The sequence below is a fragment of the Gordionus sp. m RMFG-2023 genome, chromosome 5, assembly GCF_954871325.1.
Source record: "Gordionus sp. m RMFG-2023 chromosome 5, tfGorSpeb1-WG-v2, whole genome shotgun sequence".
Lineage (NCBI taxonomy): Eukaryota > Metazoa > Nematomorpha > Gordioida > Chordodea > Parachordodidae > Gordionus > Gordionus sp. m RMFG-2023.
In genome coordinates this window covers 19,157,957-19,181,558 of record NC_088779.1, presented here as the reverse complement: position 1 = coordinate 19,181,558, position 23,602 = coordinate 19,157,957, and the positions used below count along the sequence as shown (strand labels likewise).

The window sequence follows — 23,602 nt, the reverse complement described above, 5'->3', positions numbered from 1 at the left end:
AATAATAAAAACTTCTAACATTACATGTCAGTCATAAATGTCAGTATTACTAAATTATATAATGATATTTTAATAAAATATTATTATAACGTCAATCATAAATGTCAGTATTCCTAAAGAGGGAGTTAATTTAAATTAAGTTAAAATATCACACTAAATTTTATGTTATTTTATTATAACGTCAATCATAAATGTCAGTATTACTAAAGGGAGTTAATTTAAATTTAAGTTAAAATATCACGTTACACCGGGTTTTATTATTCATTTTTTAAATTTATTAACTCTGAACAATTATTCTGAATTTAATATTCTCATTTATTATATTTTGCATACAAAATAAACTGGTATATAAATAATTAAAATAATACAAGACATTTCTAAAAATAAAATATTTTAATACAAATTTATTACAGTATAAAATATTTTCTATCGCTGATATAAAAAAAATTTGCGTCTAAAGAATTACAAGTGATAAAAAAGATTAATTAATTCATACATATGGCTCAAATGATAACAGTTTTTAAAATCCACATAATGCAATAATATAATTCTTAGCAACTTACATTGACAAAAGGTTATCAAACTAATATAACTCTCTGTTACCATTTTACACATTTATAGAAAGGACTAATATGGAAAAATTTATAGGCCTAAACCAAATCAACAATTCTTGAAGAAGAGAGTATAAACGACCAATTTAAATCATAAAACTATTAAGTGATTAGAGATTCCTTTTAGATGACATGAGCTAGATAAGTAATCGATAAAATAATTGTGAGATATGAAATTTCTAAAGGATTATCATCCATTTTAAATGATATATAATATATAAACGACTACACAGTTGACCATTATTGTTTATCTAAAATATGCAATCATTACATAGTAACACAAATAATAGATGCTGGTTAATTTGCAGTAATAGCCATGACACTCATGATGTAAACTAGTATCAGAGTTATGTTGGATAAATTGATAAAATAAAAACACTAAAAATCTTTGGAAGAAATAATTGTGCAAATATATTGAAGCCTTGAGTTATTTACATACACGGCAAGGATACCATATTAGAAATGAAACATTTTGAAACTATAAAATAAGAACCAGAATGATATGATGAAACAATTAAGATTTTATATATTGTCGCACCACCTGCAGTTGGTATATAATATTGTTGGAATTGAATTAAAATCCACATTTATATTTGATAGATAATGATATCACATTTTATTTTTAATCATAATTTAAATCTTATTATATGATATATTACATATTTGTTTTTAAAGATATTACATATTTTTTTATCCTTATTTTTTAAACAATAATTATAAAAAATAACTAATACAAATTGATGTATAAAAAAATGCTAATATAAAATTTCGATCGATCAAATTTAAATACAAATTGATATATAAAAAAATAAATCAATTGCTAAAATAAATCAATTGCTAAAATAAATAATAAAATAACATCGATCAACATATTCAATATATATCTTAAAATAATAGTAATTTGTAAAAATAACAAAAATATACTTGTATTAAAAATTTAACGCAAAACTGTTTTTTGAAAAAGAAAAAATAGCTTTCCTAACGTAAAAAAGAAAAGATATCAAATTTATTACATCTATTGTAGGATGAATAATAAAATGTTTAATTTTAAAATATATTTATAACTAAATAGATGGCGTTAAATACTTAAGAGCAAATTGTTACTATATTTATTATCAAAAGCATTTATTAGTAAAATTCATTATAATGTTGGCTGTAATATATTATAACTGTCAAATACGTCTATAAAAGTGACATTTTATCGAATATTTTATAATCAACAGGATTATAAACTATATGTTTACTTACTTACTTATTATTTAATATACTTATTTGGGCCTTGAAAATATTTTTAGGAATAGGTATGATAATAAAATTTAAAAATAAATATACAGTTGATTAGTTATTTTGAACTCAGCTAATTACAAAATTAAATTTTTTAGTTTTCAATTAATAAATGATTATATTTATTTAATTAGGGTTATAAAAAAATTTAAATAATAATAGTCAATTAAGCTTCAACTGTTAATGTTAAATTAATATTTAGTGAGTGATATTGTTATTCTATTTTTAACACAAAATTTGATTGCTAACTGACATAGTGAATATATAATTTATTTGTATTAATTTAATCTAATATTTAAAATAGTATTAATTTAATAAATATTTAGATAGTTTTATTAATTTTTAAATAACAAAATTAAATCTAAAATTTCTAAATAGAATCAAAAATAATCTTTCAGGGGCAATCAAAAAAAATTTATTTTTAGTTCAAGGGGTTAAGATTCCATTTAAAAAATTTTTTTTGCTTCAGAAGGCTCGAGACCCAGTGCCCCCCTAGCGACGCCACTGGCTTACTAAATATTATTTTAGCCAAAATGTAATGGGGCCCTTATAAAAATCAACTCTCAAGCTTTTTAACAACACTAATACTCATGTTGAGACATTGTATTAGTAAAAGTTTACCAACTTACGACATTGACCAGATCAAACATGTTGATTAAAAATATTGAAAATGCAAAATAATTTGAAAATTGTTAAACATGAATTATTATTTTATTATAATGGTTGTTATATAGCGCAAATATTTGTATGTCGGATTCATTTAATTAACACCGTTTATATTAACTTAACTTAAGTTTAATTTAATTGTTTAATAGATTTTTTGTATATATAAAGAATAAATTTATTATATTTTTTTAGTTAAATATTTTTAAAATATATTTATTTAATAAAAGTTTAAATCTTTTTGTTTAATCTTGCTTTATTCCCTACTAATCTTTACATGGTGGCAGCAGAATTTACAATTTTAAAATCTTTTAAATTTATTTTTTTTCTGCAAAATATAATTTAGATTGATCAAATGGTTAAATCAACAATGAGGAGAATTGTTAAACTAGATATCAAACTAGACGAACTAATTAAAATTGGACTATGATGACTTACAAAATATTCCAGACAATATGATTTTAGCTACTGCTTAGACAACTAGATAAAAAAAAAGTTCTGGAATGTTATGTAAAATTTTTAATTATAAATCTCTAAATTATGAATAAACCTATATGGGACAATAACAATAAAACAAAGTCCATAGACAAATTAGAAGATTATTTAATATTTTATGATAGTAAGAATACTCTAAGCTTAATAGGTAATTTACCAGATGATTTATATTTGGTCATGAAAGCAGTGTTTCCAAGAGAGTTAAATTCAAGTTATGATGAAGCATTATGTACATTAAAGTGTTTATGTAATTATAAATCGGCTACAGAAATAAAAGAAAATTGTTCTAATAAAAATTTTAGTAAATCTAATAATGAGAATTATTATAAAAATAGAAAATTAGACAATAATGATAAAGAAACACATTATAAGAAAAGAAATTATCATTATAATTGTAAATCTCTTAGTATCAAAAAATTGGAAAATATTGAATTAAAACAAATATTCAAAATGAAAGAGATTCTTATAAACTAAAAGAAATAAATTATATAATAAAATTTGAAACATTTGTGATTATAGAAAATAAGGAAATAAATTTTAAAGAAAATAAGGAAATAATCATTAAAGGAAATAAAATAAAAACTTTTATAATTGATAAAAAATTAAATAAAATTGTGAAAATAAATAAATGTAAAACAATTATTATTAAGAGAGACAAGGTGAAAGTTAAACATCTTGATGATAAAAAAGTTTTTAAGAATATGATATGGAAATCATCAGTGGCGTCGCTAGGGGGGAGAGCGCGGAGGGGCTCGAGCCCCTTGAAGCAAAATTTTTTTTTAAACTTAATATCCCCTTGAACTAAAATCAATTTTGATTGCCCACTGAATGATTTCTTTTATAATTCAATCAAGTAATATATAGATATAATTTTATCATTTAGAAATTGATAAGATTATTTAAATTTTTATTAAATTAATATTATTTTAATTATTAGATTAGATTAATACATATAAATTATATTTTCACCATGTCAGCTTGCAATCAAATTCTGTATTAAAAATATAATATAAATAACTCAATAAATATTAATTTAGCTATAACAGTTGAAGTTTAATTGACTTTTATTATTTATATTTTTATATAACGTTAATTAAATAAATATAATCATATATTATTTGAAAATTAACAAATTTAATATTGTAATTAGCCGAGTTCAAAATGACTAATCAACTGTATATTTTGAAATTTTATTATCATACCTTAAAAATATTTTTAAGGTCCAAATAAGTATAAGAGATTTCTTTATAAAAAGTAAGTAGACATATAGTTTATAATCCTCTACTATATACAGTTGTTATAAAATATTAGATATAATGCCACTTTTATAGACGTATTTGACAGTTATATAATATATTACAGTTAAGATTATAATAAATTTTACTAATAAATGGTTTTGATAATAAATATAATAACAAATTGCATTCAAGTCAAGTTTTTAAACCATCTATTTAGTTATAAGTAATTTTTAAAATTAAACATTTTATTATTCATCCTGAAATAGATGTAATAAATTTGATATCTTTTCTTCTCTTTTTTTACGTGTTTTTAGGAAAGCTATTTTTTTCTTTTTAGAAAAACAGTCTTGAGTTAAATTTTTAATACAAGTATATTTTTGATATTATTACAAACTATTATTATTTTAAGATTTAAATAACCAAGGTGGGGCGACAATATATAAAATCTTAATTGTTTCATCATATCATTCTGGTCCCTATTTTATAGTTAGAAAATGTTTCATTTCTAATATGGCATTGCCTGTAAATAACTCCATGCTTCAATATATGTGCATAATTATTTCTTTCAAAGATTTTTAGTGTTTTTATTTTATCAATTTATCCAACATAATAAATTCTGATATTAGTTTACATCGTGAGTGTCATGGCTATTACTGCAAATTAACCAGCATCTATTATTTGTGTTGCTATGTAATTTAAGATTATTACTATAACGGCTGAGAGCATATAATTGCATATTTTAGATAAACAATAATGGTCAACTGTGTAGTCATTTATACATCATTTAAAATGGAAGATAATCTTTTAGAAATTTGATATCTCACAATAATTTTCTCGATTACTTATCTAGCTTCCATAATGCCATCTAAGAAGAAGCTCTAACCACCATATAGTTTTATGATTTTGATTCATAGGCGTAGCCAGGGAGGGGGGACAATGGGAAATTTCCCCTCTTCAGAAATTTATTACTTTTTGTAAATATCATTTTTAGCTAATAAAAAATATCCCCCTTAGTCCTCCCCCCACTCCCTGACCCTCATATACATATATCCTAAATAATAATTTGAAAGAAAGAATGTAAAAGTTGATATTTTTTTATAAAACTATTCATCATAATTTATAGATTTTTGCGAAAATAAATTTATAAATATATAAAATGAACCAAAAATGTTTTTTAATAAATGGAATATAAGCCAAAGATAAGTTTTAAGACAGAAGTGAAATGTATTATAATTATTAATAATAGATCCATAAAGTTACTAAATAATATAATATATCAAATATATTATTTTATAAAGTGAGTAATTTTAATTTATTTATCTTAATAAAAGTAAAATATAAATATAAACTATTGATAAAATTAAATCATAAATTAATAAAATATTAAAGCATAATACAAACAGTAGAATATTATATGTCGTAGATTTACAGTATATCTAATTATCAAATGACAATCAAGTAATTTTTATCAATATAGCGAATTATATATTTTACAGAAAACTATAAAATACTGATAAGGACATCAGAAAATATCTTTAAAAGACATTGTGGGATAAATAGTATGAAGATTAAATTTAATATCATTCTTACTTAATATAAATAGATGGCGTTAAATAATTGAATGCAAGTTGTTGCTATATTTAATATCAAGAGGATTGATTAGTAAAATTTGTTTAATTATTAACTGTAATATATTCTCTAACTGTCAAATATGTCTGTAAAAGTGGAATTTTACCTAGTATTTTATAACTAATTCTATAAAATAGAGTAAAATCAACTATATGTCTACTTACCGCCCAAAAGGGGGTCTGGGGGCGAAGCCCATAGTAATTTTTTAATCCCCCCCCCCCCTTATGAAAATCTTGGCTACGCCTATGTTTTGATTGGTCGTTTATACTCTCTCCTACAAAAATTGTTTATTAGGTTTAGGCCTATAAATTTTTTCTTATAGCCCATTCTATAAAACATTGTCTAAAATGGTCACAGAGAATTATACTAGTTTGATAACCTTTTGTCAATGTAAGTTGTTAGAATTATATTATTGAATTATATTATTTTTTATATGCCAGTTTATTTTGTATGCATAATATAATAAATGACAAAATATGAAAATCAGAATAATTGTTTAAAGTTAACAAATTTTAAAAAAGTATAATATATTAATATAAAACCCGGTCGAAGGCCGTGCAAAAGCGGGTTGAAGACCCGCACCGCACCCCCATAAAATTTTTTAGTTGAGCCCCTTAAAATTGTGAAGGCTAGCGACGCCCCTGGAAATCCTTTAGAAATGGAAGGCGAAATAAAATTCTTTTTAGAAAGAACAATTTAAAAATAATTTATGATATGAACAGTTGTTTATATTGAAAAACAAGGGAGTAAAATTTAAAAAAATAAAAATAATTTAAATATAATATTAATAAAAAATTATATAAAACGCTACAATTAAAGATGTGTAAAAATAAGGACAAAATTGAAATTTAATATTGATAAAAATTATTATATAAAACGCAATATTTATAATATAATAAAAAAAAATAAAACGCGACCAATTATTTATTTCATTCCAAATATTCAATGTTTGATTAATTTATTCTACTTCAATTATTCTTAATCAAATTCGTTATTCGTTAAATTAATTCTATTTCGATTACTCGACGATTCTTATTTTATTACGACGTTATTCAACAATACCAACATTCTAAAATAATTCAAACGCACATATATTTAATAACAAACAAAAAGTCAAATCGTATGAACTACTAAACCGTTTTTCAAAGATTTGGAGGGAGTAAGACAAGATAAGAAAGTTTCGAACTAAAATCAAATAATACTATATGACAATTTATGATAATAATTATAAACATCAGTTTAGACAACCATGGCAGACTCAACCATATTATAGCAACCAAAGATTTAACAACCAAAATAACTATAATTTACCAAAACGAAACTATGACAGATTTTATGATATATGGGAAACTCCTTGAACACGAAAGATTTACGTCTAAAGAGAACCTAGGCGGGGTTCCTTTAGAGGGTGGAATGTTAAACATGGATTATTATTTTATTATAATGGTTGTTATATAGCGCAAATTTTTGTATGTCGCATTCATTTAATTGACACCATTTATATTAACTTAACTTAATAGTTTCATTTAATAGATTTTTTGTATATATAAAGAATAAATTTATTATTTTAGTTAAATATTTTTAAAATATATTTATTTAATAAAAGTTTTAAATCTTTTTATTTAATCCTGCTTTACTCCCTGCTAACCTTTAGGCTGCATTCATAGTGGAGACGGATCCGATTTTTACATCCGTTCCGTCAAAAGTCAATCTCATTAAAAATGATATATATGTTCATAGTGCGTCCGTTCCGATACCTTCCGTCTTAAAAACGGATCCGGCAAATTTTGAAGTCAAAACATTTTGACTTTTTGATCCGGCAAATCTTATAGAGCGTTATAACGTTACTTACAATTTTTTTATAGTCTATGAACATTTATATCATTTTTAATGAGTTTGACTTTTGACGGAACGGATGTAAAAACGGATCCGTCTCCACTATGAATGCAGCCTTACAAAAATTATATTAAACACAGAAAAATTTATGTTTTAAATATTCGCTGCACCGCCAAATTCCAAAAATAAACCTATGTCAAAATGTAATAAAAAATATTTATATTACATTTATATGATATATTAACCAAAGATGAACCTTTTTTGGTACTTAATCTATAATCCCTAAATATAATTTTATGTGAGAAAAAAATTGATTATAAATTTGTTAAAAATCTTTTTATTCTTTGAGAATGCTATATTTTAGAATATAAAAAGAAATGATTGTTAATATTTTTATAAAAATTTATGTTTTAATTATACTACTGGTTGCACATATTAGACCATCTCCAAATTTGTGCATGTGATTGACTATAGAATATAAAGGTATGCAACAACTTACTTTTTCCTTTAAAATTTTTTTGACAGGTCCACCTTTATAGTTTTTTTTAAAATTTACCTAGCCCAACCAGCAATAAACAAAAAGTATGACCTGGTCTATTAAAGCAACCTTGGTCCATTCAATTTTGTATAAATTTTATGGACATCACATTTTTAATATCTATATCTATACAAATGTCAAATAAGGCTCATATCTCTCCTATATGGCTTTATTTTTTACAACAACCATTTACAAATCAATTGTATTTATATCTGTATTTCATTTTTAATTATATCATAAATCAATTGCTTAATTTTTTGTGAAAATATTTAATTTACCTTAAGAAACATATTTTACAAATAATATTAATCAAAATATTTGCTTGAAATTAAAAAAGATACAACTTTTAATGCCTAGGTTGACCTATTCAAATTTTACAAAAAAATCAGGTTTTGTGTGATATTTCCAGCCTTGCCCAAAAAATTTTATGCACAAATTGTCTGGTCCATTTTAAATTTTCCTAGTCCAAACAGTTTTTATTTTTTTTAAATGGGTCAGGTTAAGCTTGCAGATCTCTGATAGACTGCTTGACAAATGAATGAGAATAAATAATCCTTCCATCTTTGATATGAATTGTCTATAAATTTATCAATGATGATTATTATTAGTGATCTGCATCGAGCCTACTTTTTCAAGCCCGGCCCGACCCGAAATTTTTTTAAAAAAATTTACCGTCCTGGCCCGAATTTATTTATATATAGAAATTAATTTTTATAATTACTCAAAATAAAAGACATATGTTATATGTCGTTTAGTCTCAATAAATAAAATCAAATATTTTTATTATACATAAAAAATTTAATATAAAATTGATAAATTTAGATACATTTAAAAAAAATTCCAAGGTCTGACCCGACCCAGCCCAAATTTTTTTTAAAAATATTAGGCCCAACCCGAACTCAATTTTGGGCCAGGCCTAACTTTGCAGATCTCTAATTATTATTATAGATGTACTGTATCCAAGTCTTCCTTTCTTTGATCTAACCAGTTCTTTTAAAATACCCTCATTATAACTTGTTCTTTATATTTATGAATTTATTTTAAAATATCTATATAAAAAACTTAGATAAGTGGGCAGTTTTTTTTATTATTGTAAGACCTCTATAAAGAAGGCATCTAATTTCATTTACATTATAAAATTTTATCATGTCAAATAACAAAATTAGTAAAGAAAATAAATACAAATATTATCATTAATTTAAAAAATTGATATTATTATATTTGTAAATCATTCAATGAAAATCTGATAAAATATTTTTTTTAAAGGAGCTGTTAATAATATTGATAAATTCAAAGAAGATGTTATCAAACACAATGCAAAATAAATGTTGTACCAAATAAGCAGAAAGATATAATATATTTCATAAATTAATTATATATTTATATTCTTATTTTATATATTTTGATACATTAATAAAAAAATTATTTAAAAATAGTCTCACACTGTGAATATAAAAGATGGTAAAATGTTTTTTTTCATACAAGTTAAGATAAAAACTATATAAGATGGGCAAAAATCGCTGGGGTGGTCTAATGGGTTAGATGTGTGCTTAGAAATAGAAGGACGAAGAGGACGCAGGTTCAATCCTGGTAGGTAGCATAAAAAACTTTCAAGTTTTTCTTCGATGACTGATATCTGGTAAAATGAATTTCGGAGCTTAGAGATGAACCCCGGTCACCAACAGGCCTGGACAGCCGGGTGCTAAGGATACCTGTCCAATAAATAAAATGAAGGAAACAAATGAAAATATGAATATAAAAGCTAGGGCGTTCCCTCCAAGCGACGCGCAGGGTGTAGACCTCCATCCTGTGAAAAGTAAAGTAAAGGTCAAAGCAATTTAGACAATTTTTTGCAAGTTTGAATATTGAGACGCTTAAAGGTAAGACGAGATAATTGGCATTAATGTTGAACAAGAGAATAGTTGATATAGCATGCCTACAAGAGACGAAATGGAAAGGTCAGAAGACTTTAATGATTGGAGATGGTTATAAATTGTACTATAATGGAATTGTTAGCAATAGAAACGGTGTCGACATCATCCTCAGTCAAGATCTAACCTCCTCAGTAGTAGAAGTCAACAGGATCTCTGATAGACTTATGAAGATAAAACTCTGCATTGGTCAATCAATACTACACATCCTTTCAGTATATGATCCTCAAACGGGTTGCAAGGAAGAAGAGAAAGATGACTTTAGAGCTATCCTTGATGTAGCTATAATGGAAATCCCTATTGGTGATGACTTAAATGCGCATGTGGGGAAAGCAAGAGATAGCTACAAAAGGCATCATGGTGGTTTTGGATATGGAGAGCATGTACTGAAATTTGCGCACTTCGACCTTGCCTTAACCAACACCTACTATAGGAAAAAAAACAGTCATCTAATAACATATGAAAGTGGTACAAGGAAAACGATAGATTACATGCTAATCTCTCGCAGAAGATTAAAAGATGTAATAGACTGCAAAGTCATCCCAGAAGAAGATATGGCCGCGCAACACAAGCTACACACCTCACAAATAAATCCACTCAAAACAAGATAAAACTGGAACCATGCATCAAATGGGGTAAATTAAAAACAATGACAGATGCCTTTGCACAAACATTGAAACAATAGATTCCTCGCAAGTCAGTGAAAAAATGACAGACCTTTCATCCAGATTTATAGACACTGCCAAATCAACACTAGACTTGACAAGGGGAGCAAAAAAATCATACAAAGAACTATGGTGGTGGAATGAAGAGGTACAAACCTCTATACAGGAGAAAAAAGCTCTATATAAAATATGGTACAAATCCAAAAACCCAGATGACAAGACAAATTACAAAAAATCCAAGAGAATAGCTACAAAGGCGGTGACTAGGGCCAAAGCTATGGCATACGATGACATGTATGAAGAACTACATACCAAAGAAGGGCAAAATAAAATATACAGATTAGTCAAACAGCGAGAAAAGTACTCTAGGGATATAAACGGAGCTCCGAAAGTAATCAAAAATAAAGATGGGAAATTGATAATAAAGGAAAAAGAAATAATGAATATATGGAAGGAATATTTTCAGGAGCTTCTCAACTTTAATCCCCACATACTACATCTAGATGAACACTCCCCATGTCAAAACCTTGTACAACCAATAACAGAACAAGAAATAATCACATGTCTCAAGCATATGAAAAACAACAAAGCTAGGGGTCCAGATGATATTCCAATAGAAAGCCTTAAAGCACTAGGAGATGATGGAATCTCTCACAAATCTGTACAATAAAATACTTGGAAATGAAGAGGTTCCCCAAAAATGGAGGCAGAGCTATCTACTTCCTATCTTCAAAAATAAAGGGGATCCACACAATTGTCAAAATTACAGGGGCATAAAACTAATGTCACACTGTCTAAAACTATACGAAAAAATAATAGAAAAAAGATTAAGAGACATAATCGAAATAGGAGACTCAGTTTGGCTTTATGCCTGGAAGATTAACAACTGATGCTATTCACGCAGTTAAGCAAATGAGTGAAAAATACAGGGAAAAGAACAAAAAGCTACATATGGTCTTTCTCGATCTAGAAAAGGCCTTCGATAGAATCTCAAGAAAACTTACCTGGTGAGCGCTACGCCACAAAAAGGTTCCCGAAAAATATATAAAAATAATACAGGATATGTATATGGGCCATACAACAATGGTCCGTAGCACAACTGGTACTTCAACAGGCTTCACAATAGCCGAGAGTTCATCAAGGGTCGGCTCTCAGCCCACTTCTCTTTATTACAGTAATAGATGTATTATCACAGTCTATACCTCAAACAGTCCTGTGGAATATGATATTTGCAGATGATACTGTGATACTTGCCGAATCCAAGGATGAAATGAAAGATTAGTGAGTTGGATAAATATCCTAGAAAATGAGAAAAGACGAGTATATGGTGATAGATGAAACAGAGTATTGATATAAATGAATGGCAGATATCGGCAATTGAAAGCTGCAAATATTTGGGCTCCACCATCAAACAAACGGAACAATAGAAAAAGATATAAAGAGTAAAATAAATCAGGGGTGGTTAAAGTGGAGATCTTTAGCTGGAGTGCTATTTGACAAAAGAATCCCACACAAATTAAAGGAAAAAATTTACAGTTCCATAGTACAAACAACCAACTATTCTATATAGTTCGGAAACATGGCCAACCAAAGAATCAGACGAGAGAAGTCTACAAACTATGGAGATTAGAATGCTGAGGATGATTGCTGGGGTAACAAGAAAGGATAGTGCGCAGTACAAGAATACTAAGTAGTTTAAAGGTAGTGCCCAATAAGACTAAGTTAATGGTAAACAGACTTAGGTGGTATGAGCACATAATGAGAAGGCCTATGAACTACATAGGAAATAAGGTTGAGTTTGGAAGTTATGGGCAAACGTAAAAGAGGAAGGCCAAAACTTCAATGGGGCCATAAAGTTAGAGCCAATATAAGTATAAATTAGACAAAAGAGATTGTATGAATAACATAGAGTGGAGAGAGATGTTGAAGAAGCTTACCACAAGAAAAGGTGAAAGCTAAAGAGAAAAAAAAATAAAATAAGATGGGCAAAATTTTTGTAGCAATAATTTACAAATACGATAGATTTGACTGCATATGAATTGAATCTTTACCCATTATCTTATTCTTTGCATTTCAAGTTCTATAAATTTTAAATACATATTTAAAAAATACAATGATGTTGTAGAATTCAATTTTAAATATTCTAAATTAAGATGTGAAATATGGGACCAAGTAGGGTCTTGTTAACATCTGAGCTATCAGATTCATTGATTTGCATTTTGTTTCTATTACACTGGATAATAATTAATTGTTGATCACTTAGAGGAAATAAAGTTTGCCTATTTTATTTATCATATTATTATAAGCCCTTGTTATGGAATGCTGTGCCAACAGATAGTGCAATTTAATTTAAAGATTTTCATATTAATTAGATCTGTTGGTGCAATGCAATTGATATTTTTAGTTGACCAGTCAAAATGTTTATCAAGGTATGGATCAGAATTATCACTATCCAAAATCTTGCCTGTCTCATAAATCAATTGCAGGCATTTAAGATGCTTAACTCAATTTCACATTCTATGTTAGGAATTGAAATGGCTTCTCTAATTTTTTTGCAAGATTATTAATTCTTACAACTTTTTTATGCCATCAACTGTAATCAAATTGTGCTAAGGGGATGATATAGAGAATATCAAAAGCGACAAATTCCGCATTTTAATATTTTGAAATGGTTTTATTCATGGTTGCACCTCCCGATTTTTCATTTAAGTTTTCGCCAAATCACGGTGGCATACTATTCACAATGCAAGATGGAAGCATACCCGATTTGATTTTAAAAAAAGGCCCGATTAAGATTTTAGCCAAAATAATATTTAAGATTCGAGATTTGGCAAAGAGGTAAACCTTTCTACCATCTATGTGCAAAATCTCCAGGCCTACATAATATTATCTTGGAACCTTCATTATTAATAGACATAAAAATAATTGCATGTAATGTTATACCGAATTCAACAGATCCACAAACAGGGTATCTGTTTTTTAAAAAAAATGGATTATCAAGATATTGAATGGTTCGAACTTCTACCAAGTGTTTCAACGAGATTGCTTTAGTTAATGCTGGCTCTCAGAACACTTTATAAAAATTATATAGCTGTTTAATCTATTATTATTCTAAGAATAACTGAATTCAATAAAATTATTTTTTATGAGTTGCCCGATGATTATTTAGGCCTAGTTATTAATACAGTAACAACTTTAAATAACTTGTCTAAAATTCATATCAGGTCAATTCAACGAAAATTTTATTGCTTAACTAATATCAGATCGGATTGATATTTCGCGTTTTCAAATCTTTTTTAAAAAAATCGATCCGATATTTTTTACTTTTGGTTATTTTATAATTGTATATATAATCATAATATTTTTTTTTATTTTTATAAATAATTTCATAATAAATTAATGAAAGGAACTAATATATAATTTATTTGTTGTAATGTTTAAATAAAGTTTAAAATTATACATTATTTTTTGTTATATTATATGCAAAAAGAAAAGGATTTTCTAACAAGTCACATTCATTTAGTTTTGAACTCGATTTAATCAATTTTAAAAACGATTAACTCAAGATTTTAGCCAAGAGTAAATTACCCATGCTTATTGACCCCACAAGTATCAGAAAGATTTGGATTTCTATTGGCGAAATTTCGAGGCATAGGCTATAATATTTTGGTTAAAATCTTGATTTGACCGTTTTTAAAAATTGACTAAATGGAGCTGTTTAACCACCCATAAACTTTGTAAATATTTTAAATGAAAATGTTAACTTATAAAAAATAAAATACACTTAATCATTCGTGAAAGTTAGTTGGTTTTTTAAAAGTAGAAAATATTGATATATTAATGACATTGATAGATGGATGCTTAATGAAAATAAATATCGGATCGGTGAAAAATTTGTGAATCTGCACAGCCCCGTGCGTAACACTGTTATCGCGAATGTATTTGTGCCTAGTCATTATTGGGAGCGCATTCCGTGAAAGATTAAATATATTAAGAATGCATTTTTTAATATTAAATTACCCACAAAAGTTCCTTAAATCATAAACACGTGTTATAACCCCCTCCCCCCCTTGCTAAGATATGCTTTAAAAATTTGATCTTCCTCATGATTTGTAATGATGGAGATGATTAATAAAACAGTCGAAAGATATATTTGAGATTCATGTGGCAGTGACGAAGCGTCAGGTTCACTACTAGAGAAGCAATCAAAAAAAATTTTACTTTTATTTTGGTCAAACTCAAACCATAAAAACATTAAGATTTATAAATAAGTGGTATTCGTCTTTGTTTTTGAGTAAAATGATAGTACTGCATCATAAAAATTATTGCTAGATTTTAAATTTTTTAATAATTTTTTTTCAATCGAAATCAAAGATAGATTCGATAATCGATTTTGGCTCATCCTGTTTCTGTAATAAGATTTGATTGTTTTTAAAGATGAAAAACTCCGTTCTGCACTTGCTGTTGTTGAAACCAAAGTTAAGAAGAATTTGCATAATTTAAAAAACTCTTTAAAACTTTTCATCAAATCGGTGCATATTAAAAATTCAAGTATTTCATTAACATTTTTTTTCTTTCTAAATTCAACATCCCAAAACACTACCTTTAATTCGGTTTCCAACTTGTGTAAGTCGAAAAATTGAGAATAAGTGTCGTTTAAATTATATAATAAATATTTTGGGAAATTTTGATTATTTAGAATATATAAATTTATTAAGGTTAAAAAATTAAAAACTCCATTGAATCAAACTGCTGCTTTCGCTTTTATTTATTTTTATTTTACATTATTTTATGATCTATGCCTCAATATTGTCCTTTTGTTATTATGATTTTTTTTTCGTAATCGTTTACCAATTATACTAATATATTTTTCATTTTATAAATTATACAATTATAAATTAATTACAAGATTTAAATAAGATTTATGATAATAATTAATATCATCATAAAAATAAATGTTCAAAATAAAATAGTCTATTATCAAGAAATAGTTTTTGCAATTGTCTTCGCGATTATTGATTCCCGATTAAAATTTCGCTGTAATGTATTTGCTTTACAGGTCTCGCTAAAATTAAAATCCATTAGCGATAAAATTTCGCTGAATTGACATAGGACCGATAAAATTGCAAAAGAATTCAATAGCATTTAAGATGTTTTCACTAATAAATAAATTAATTGCAACTTAAAAAGCCCAAATTATCAATAACTTTTATGGCTTGATTGTAAGGATCATGTTAAAATCGCATCATGTCAAATGATGGTAATAAATTTATTAAAACAATCATTTCTTATTTAGAAAAAAATACGAATTTACAAATAATAATGAGAAAATCAAAGTATTAAAACGCATAATTCGAAGAAATTTAATTAATTTAATATAAAGATACCGAATTGGAAAAATTATTTGAAGAATTCATTGCTTTAAATTAATTTATAAAATAAAACATCAAATTTGGCTCATGAAAAGAAGGGGGTGGGGGCTATTATAAATATTTTTTCGTATAAATTTTATTGGAGATCTTTAGGTCAACTTATTGTAGACCTTTGGCTATATTATATTTAAAAAAAAATAAGTTTGGGTTTTCTCTTAATATTAAAATCCTTTTTTTAAAAAAATTTTGAATTATAGTGGTTATTTTAAAATTATTAATTTTTCTTTCAATTCTTCCTTATAATGATAAATTGTAATATTTTGGAGAAATTTTTATTAGCTTAAAATGATATTTACGAGGATAGACAATTCCCCTCCCCCTTTTAATTAGGCGCCTAAAATATAATTATAATAAATAACTTTATGAATAAATTTTTATTAAAATTAAATCTAATATAAATAAATCCCATATATTTTTTTAGACAATAAATTAGCCATGTATAAAATTAATAGTTTTAAGCAGGGACGAGAACCCTCCTTCTAAAAAAATGGGTTCGGTTTGGGTTCAGTGAAAAATCTCTGAACCCGGTTTGGGTTCAGGGTTCGGAGACCAGAAAAATAATGACTTATTAAAATTAGTTAAAATAACAGAAGCATCATTTTTTTAAAAAAATTTATTTTAATTAGTATCACCATAAAAATAATTTATCAAATTATAATACTACAATACAATTTAAAAAATTACTAAATATAACAAAAATACTTATATGAAAAAATGATCAAAAAATGTTTCTTAAAATTAAAAAAAAATCTTGAACCCTGAACCCTAAATTTTAAAAAAGGATTTGGGTTCAGCGAAATATTGAGGGTTCGGGTTCTCGTCCCTGGTTTTAAGTGAATAAAATTTTTTTTTTAATATATATAAATTCAAAATACTTTAAAAGTGTTCAGCTATTAAAATATGAAAACCTTGATAAAAATTTTAACATAATAACGAAATTTCAAATTATCACACTAATAAATAAATTCAAGATTAACTATTTTATATCAATGTATATAATATATAATGATTTTTACCTTATAATAATCATAATTTAATAATGAAACACAACAATCTAAAATAAATTAACAGGATACTTAGTTATATTATTTAAAATAATAAATATTACAATCAAGTATCTCTTTAAATAAAATGAAGATTTTGAAACTGATATTATACTTTTTGGACACATTTTACATTTGGTAAGGGTAAAATTGATTTATTGAAGATATGATGTTACTGTAAAGTATTTATTTGGGCCATGGTAATGTTAATTCATTTCTGAAAATTCAGAGATGATAATAAAATAACAACATTCAAGCTTAGGCTAATCTATAAATAATATCCTAGCTGGTTAAAAAATTCAAATGTAATAAAGGAAGCAGCTGATTAAAAAATATCCGTTTTTTATAAAAAATTTAGTATTATATTAATATTTTTTATTTTCAAATGATAGGAAAATTTTCTAAAATTAACGAACCTAAAAATCGAACGCGTTCGTTCAACGTCAAAAATAAGTGGAACGTCGTTCATTATTTTTCTCAAAAAACGAACTTCGTTCAACGTCAAAAATAAGTGGAACGTCGTTCATTATTTTTCTCAAAAAACGAACTTCGTTCACGAACGTGTTCCTTTACTAGATTACTTAATACTGTTGAGGATGTGTATTGAAAGAAATAAAAAAAAGTTTTTGTATAATTGAAAAACAATTAATATAAATATATTGATTTAAGTTCCAAAGCTGTCCAGGGAACGTTCCCAGGATCACCATTCCCTTTCCATAATTTTTCTCAAATTCCGTTCCATGTCTCTGGTTAAAATACAATTGTAATCTTGTTGAATTTTGTAATTTGTTTAAGATTACGATAATAGGCATAAATGATCTTTTTATTAAAATAAATGAATATTTCAAAATGAATAAATATATATATTTAAACATATTAATCAGCCATTTTACAAAACAGTCAGCATATCAGATTCAATCCATTAAAAGAAGAATGGATTTTGATATGTCCTCAAAGAATAAAACGTCCTTGGATGGGTAAAACTGAAAAGGAGCAGGAAAATAGAAATGTAACTGCAAATTTGACCAATCCTTTATTACCAGGAGCAATTCGTGCAAATTCTCAAGTAAGCATAAAATTTTTTAAATTTTAAAATTAGAAAATTAGGTCAATGAACACTATACATCAACCTATATCTTTAACAATGACTTTCCTGCAATGTTACCATTTGATACGTTAGAAAGTTACTTGATATGATTAATTAATGTCATTTAGTAATATTCCAATATAAAATTAAAATATAGTTAATAAAATTTGCTATTTACAAAACTATATTTATGTAAAAAGTTAGTGATGGTGGAGAATCGAAAGATGATTTGTTTGATTGGGAGAGGGCCTACGGTGAATGTAAAGTAATGTGTTTTTCCCCCAATCCTGAAATGACTTTAGCATTAATGGACTTAAATTCTATTGAAAATATCATCATAAAATGGATCGATTTTACAAAAGAGATGAGCCCAAAATATACATGGATTCAGGTGATTTAATTAATCTATTATAGTTTTGATTATAACACTTTTTTTACATTAGATTTTTGAAAACAAAGGAGAAATTATGGGTTGTTCTAATCCTCATCCACATTGCCAAGTAAATTATATATCAAAGTTAATTAATGTACCCAATATAATTTTCTAGATATGGGCAAGTTCCTTTTTACCAAATGAGCCTCGAATAAAAGATCGATCTCAGAGAGTTTATTTCCAGAAGCATAAAACTCCATTATTACTTGATTACTGTCATCGAGAAAACGTTAATAAGGTAAATAGATTCCTATTATCAACAAAATAAAATAAATAATTTTTTGGGCGTGAAAGGAAAGACTGATAGAAACAAATGACTCCTGGATAATAGTCATTCCATTTTGGGCCAATTGGCCCTTTGAGACAATGGTTTTGCCAAAACGCCATATTTTAAGATTTTCAGACATGGACGGTAAAGAAATAAAAGGTATATTCAAAATTTAATTTCATGTAAATTTTTTAAAATGTGAAAAGATTTGGCTGATATCATGAAAAAATTATTAATTCGTTATGACAATCTTTTTCAATGTTCATTTCCATATTCAATGGGTTGGCACGGTTAGTGACGGATTAATTTATTCATAAGTTATCTTATTGATTTTAGGAGCCCCAACCGGTTCTAAATATTTGAACGAAAATGTTGATCACTGGCTTTTCCATGGCATGTATTATCCACCGTTATTGCGTTCGGCGAATATTAAAAAATTTATGGTTGGTTATGAATTGTTAGCTCAGGTACAACGCGATTTAACACCAGAAAAGGTTAACTATTTTATCAAATTTTTATACTTAATATGCAAAATGATTTTTATTAAATAATTTTAATTAAAATTAAAACGAAGGCTGCTGAAATACTGAGATTGCAACCAAATGAAATCCATTACTCCAAAAGAAATGCATAAGAACCACATTTTATTTTTTATAAATTTGTCAACAAAAAAATAAATCAAAATAAAGATATTATTTCCATAATCGTGTAGGTCAGCCAAAATTTTTGAATTTTTTCAGATTTTTATTGATCTAAAAATATAAAATTTTTAATAAGTTTATATAGTTTATTTTAAGCATTGCAAAAGAATTTATACAAAATGCTTAAACAAATACGAAAAAAAAATTAAGTTATCAAATTTCATAAAAATATAAGAGATGCACCGACTAATTTAATATTAGTTTGTAGAAACCAATTATATTACATTAATTTTTCTACATTATTATTTAATAATTTATCTTATTAATTTATTTTCTCATATATATATCAGATCTCAAATATTTTATCTGTTCAAGCAAAAAATGTCCTTGCATTAATGTTAAAAAGGAATTTAAAAAGAAATTATAGTTTTAAAATATCTTTAAATACTAATAAAAAAAATATATAAATAAATGAATTAGATACAAAAAAAATATTGTCAAGCATATTCTTTGAAAAAACGTTAAATATTTATTTAAAAAGAAAAATTTTGTGTAGCAAGCAGGATTGGGACATAGGTTTGTATTGAATATGCCATGCAATCCACATTTATCCTTCTTTTTTGTTTATGTTTTTTAATAGACATTAAACACTACAATTTATAAGTATTGGGTATATCTTAAGGTATCAAAATATAATGCTGTGTGTCGGTGCATCCCTGAATAACAAATCAATTTGATGGAAAATCAAACAAGATATTATTTCTTACTCATAATATGGGTAATAGTGTAGTAAAATATATCTATCAAATATATATTGATATTACTTCGTCGAATCTCAAAATCTGTTTGATGAAATATTCACCCAATTTCCTCTCGATCTTTGTATCGAAAGTAATAAGTGTACCGTTCTTGTCTAAACAAAAGTCGAAATCTGGCAATGGCTGGAGTTGCAAGTAAGGGGCGGTATTTGTCATGACAGGTTCTGAGGCATCGTCAGTGTTAGTAGCGGCCTTAATCTCTTTCATTTTTTGCTTACATTTAAAAAATATATAATTTTACAATTTATTTATTTGCAACCCTATTAGGGAGATAAAAATAAATGGACTAAAGATTATATAATAAAAATGCAAATATTTGATAAACATACCACATAATTTTCAGGTTATTATACATAAAGTAAATTTTGGGGTATACAGTAAATATTAAGGTATATATATAGAAACATAAAAATCTTAAAAAGCATTTGTAAATTTATATATAAATTGATCATTTCGAATATATTGCTAGAGCATTTTAGACCGATTAAAATTTTAATCTAATACCTATTAAAAATTAAGTAAAAGCTAAGAATTGATGTGTACCAAAAGAATATTTAAATTAAAAATGACATGAGCAAGATAAATTTAGTGAGTATATAAGTTTTATTTGATGGAGTTGGCTGGACTGAAAAGCAGAGGAAAAGGTTATAGGTGAAATAGAAATAAATGATAAGTAAGATGATAACCCCAATTGAGGATAAGATAAAGGAAAGTATGTTACTGATATGTTATGGAAAGGAGAGAGATAGTTATATTAAAAAAGAAATATGGAAGGATGTTATTGCCAAAGACTTCGAAGCCTAAATTTAAAGGAGAGCATATGAATGATAGATATAGGTGGAGAATTGGTATTAAGGGTCCCGAATGATATCTAACCATCAGTGACGAAGCGTCCATAGAAGAAAGGGAAGCATTGCTTCTCTTGAAATTTTTTTTACAAATTTTTTAAATAAACTTAATATAATCTTTGTACTATGCTAAATAAACTAAACTGACTTAACGTTAAAAAGATTAATATAATTTTTATAACGTTAAAAAGATTATTATTTTTACTAGGTTAAAAAAAGTTACTATTATTTTTACTACGTTAAAAAAATTACTATTATTTTTACTACGTTAAAAAAAATATATATGAGGGAAGCAAATTTAATATTGCTTATTTTTTTTAATAAATAAAGAGAAAATCATGCCATGGTATTGTGTAATTTTATACCATTAAAAAATAAGCATTAAGGAAGCATATAAAAAAATGCTTAATTTTTTAATAAATAAAAGAGAAACAAATTTTTTATATAATATTTTTTTCCTTACTTTTTTAAAATAAAAAATTTTTCGTTTTTAAAATCCTTAATTAATGTTTAATAATTGTAATTGTATTATTGAAAATTTATTAACATTATCATTTAGCTCAAAAAATTTTGATGCGAAAAAATTGATTATTGAAAAAGGAATACCAAAACCAATTTTACAAAACTTAAAAAAAGAAATCAAAACTTGCATCCGTAATTTTTCTATCGATAAATATGAATCGCTCACTGGATGTGAATTTTCTAATTCTCTATATTGTTGGTCATGCCTATTATTCCCAAAGGAAAAATATGTTTGGAATGATAAAGGATTTTCGGATATGAATAATTTTTCAAAGGCAGTTAAACGGCAAAGAATCAACCGCTCATTTGCAGTCGATAATTAAATTAAAAAATTTGGCCAAAATCGTATTGAAAATATGATAGATTCGATGCGCAATATCAGTCGAACAGCATAATTCTAAACTCAAATCAAATAAAGGAATATTAAAAATATTGATCAACTCTATATGTTTTCTTGGAATTCAGGAGCTCGTATTCCGTGGTGATGATGAATCTTCTAATTCAGTAAATAGAGGAAATTATATTGAATTAAATTATTTGCTCGCGGAAGAAAATTTACTATTGAAACATCATTTAGAAATAGTGCAGTTTTTATTGGACTATCAAGCAATATTCAAAATGATTTGATTAATTCTATTTCATATGTCTTACACACCAAAAATATTAAATTCGTCGAATTGTTTGATATTAGTAAATTCCAAATAATCAAAATTTCCCAAAATATTTATTAGATAATTTAAACGACACTTATTCTCAATTTTTTGACTTACACAAGCTAGAAACCGAATTAAAGGTAGTGTTTCCGGATGTTTAATTTAGAAAGAAAAAGAATGTTAATGAAATACTTGAATTTTTATATGCACCGATTTAATGAAAAGTTTTAAAGAGTTTTTTAAATAATGCAAATTCATCTTAACTTTGGCTTCAATAACAACAAGTGCAGAACGGAGTTTTTCATCATTAAAAAGAATCAAATCTTATTGCAGAAACAGGATGCGCCAATATCGATTATCAAATCTATCTTTGATTTCGATTGAAAAAAAATTATTAAAAAATTTAAAATCTAGCGATAACTTTTATAATGCAGTACTTGATCATTTTACTCAAAAACAAAGATGAATATCACTTATTTATAAATCTTAATTATGGTTTGAGTTTGACTAAAATAAAAATATTTTTTGATTGCTTCCCTAGTAGTAAACTTGACGCTTCGTCACTGCTAACCAGGGTTTAACATTTGCTCAAAATTCAAAAATCTTTACAGATCGTTGCTCTTTTGAAGATCAAAAAATGTGAAGATTTTTTCGCTAAAAAAAATTTTTTTTTTGTAAAAAAATCTTCCATAATTTTGAGAAAATATTTTGAGAATTTTATAATAAAATAAAATCTTTTGTAAGGAAATCTTTATTAAAACATTTTTGAAATTTTGATCTTAAAATTTTTTGGTAAATTCTTTAAAAATAAAATTTTTGATATATATATATTTTTTTATTTTATGTTAATGAAAATATTTTTTTTGAATAGTTTGTAAATGTGAGAATTGGTCATAATACCGACTGCATTTTTTTTAATATTTGGAATAAGTAATAATGATTATTTTAAAAATGTTATGTCATAATT

General features: G+C 25.8%; 2 protein-coding genes across 3 annotated transcripts in view; one reads left to right on the top strand and one right to left on the bottom strand.

Annotated features, from left to right (window-relative positions):
- The window catches only part of LOC135930574 (eukaryotic translation initiation factor 3 subunit L-like), a 46,443-nt gene that overhangs the window by 9,236 nt on the left and 13,605 nt on the right, over positions 1–23,602 (bottom strand). Inside the window, exon 12 of the mRNA XM_065467407.1 lies at positions 20,619–20,825. Within this exon, the coding sequence (XP_065323479.1) occupies positions 20,619–20,825 (207 nt within the window). The remainder of the gene's footprint in view (positions 1–20,618; positions 20,826–23,602) is intronic.
- Positions 7,558–19,854, top strand: LOC135930575 (galactose-1-phosphate uridylyltransferase-like). 2 transcript variants are annotated; one of them, XM_065467408.1, is made up of 10 exons: positions 7,558–7,959; positions 18,250–18,431; positions 18,473–18,548; positions 18,653–18,843; positions 18,896–18,952; positions 19,001–19,123; positions 19,180–19,312; positions 19,360–19,443; positions 19,490–19,647; positions 19,728–19,854. In XM_065467408.1, exons 1-10 carry the CDS (start codon positions 7,950–7,952, stop codon positions 19,785–19,787), a joined length of 1,074 nt encoding a protein of 357 aa, XP_065323480.1. In that variant the 5' UTR covers positions 7,558–7,949; the 3' UTR covers positions 19,788–19,854. The 2 variants fall into 2 exon arrangements, with proteins under 2 accessions (XP_065323480.1, XP_065323481.1); XM_065467409.1 differs by lacking the exon at positions 19,360–19,443.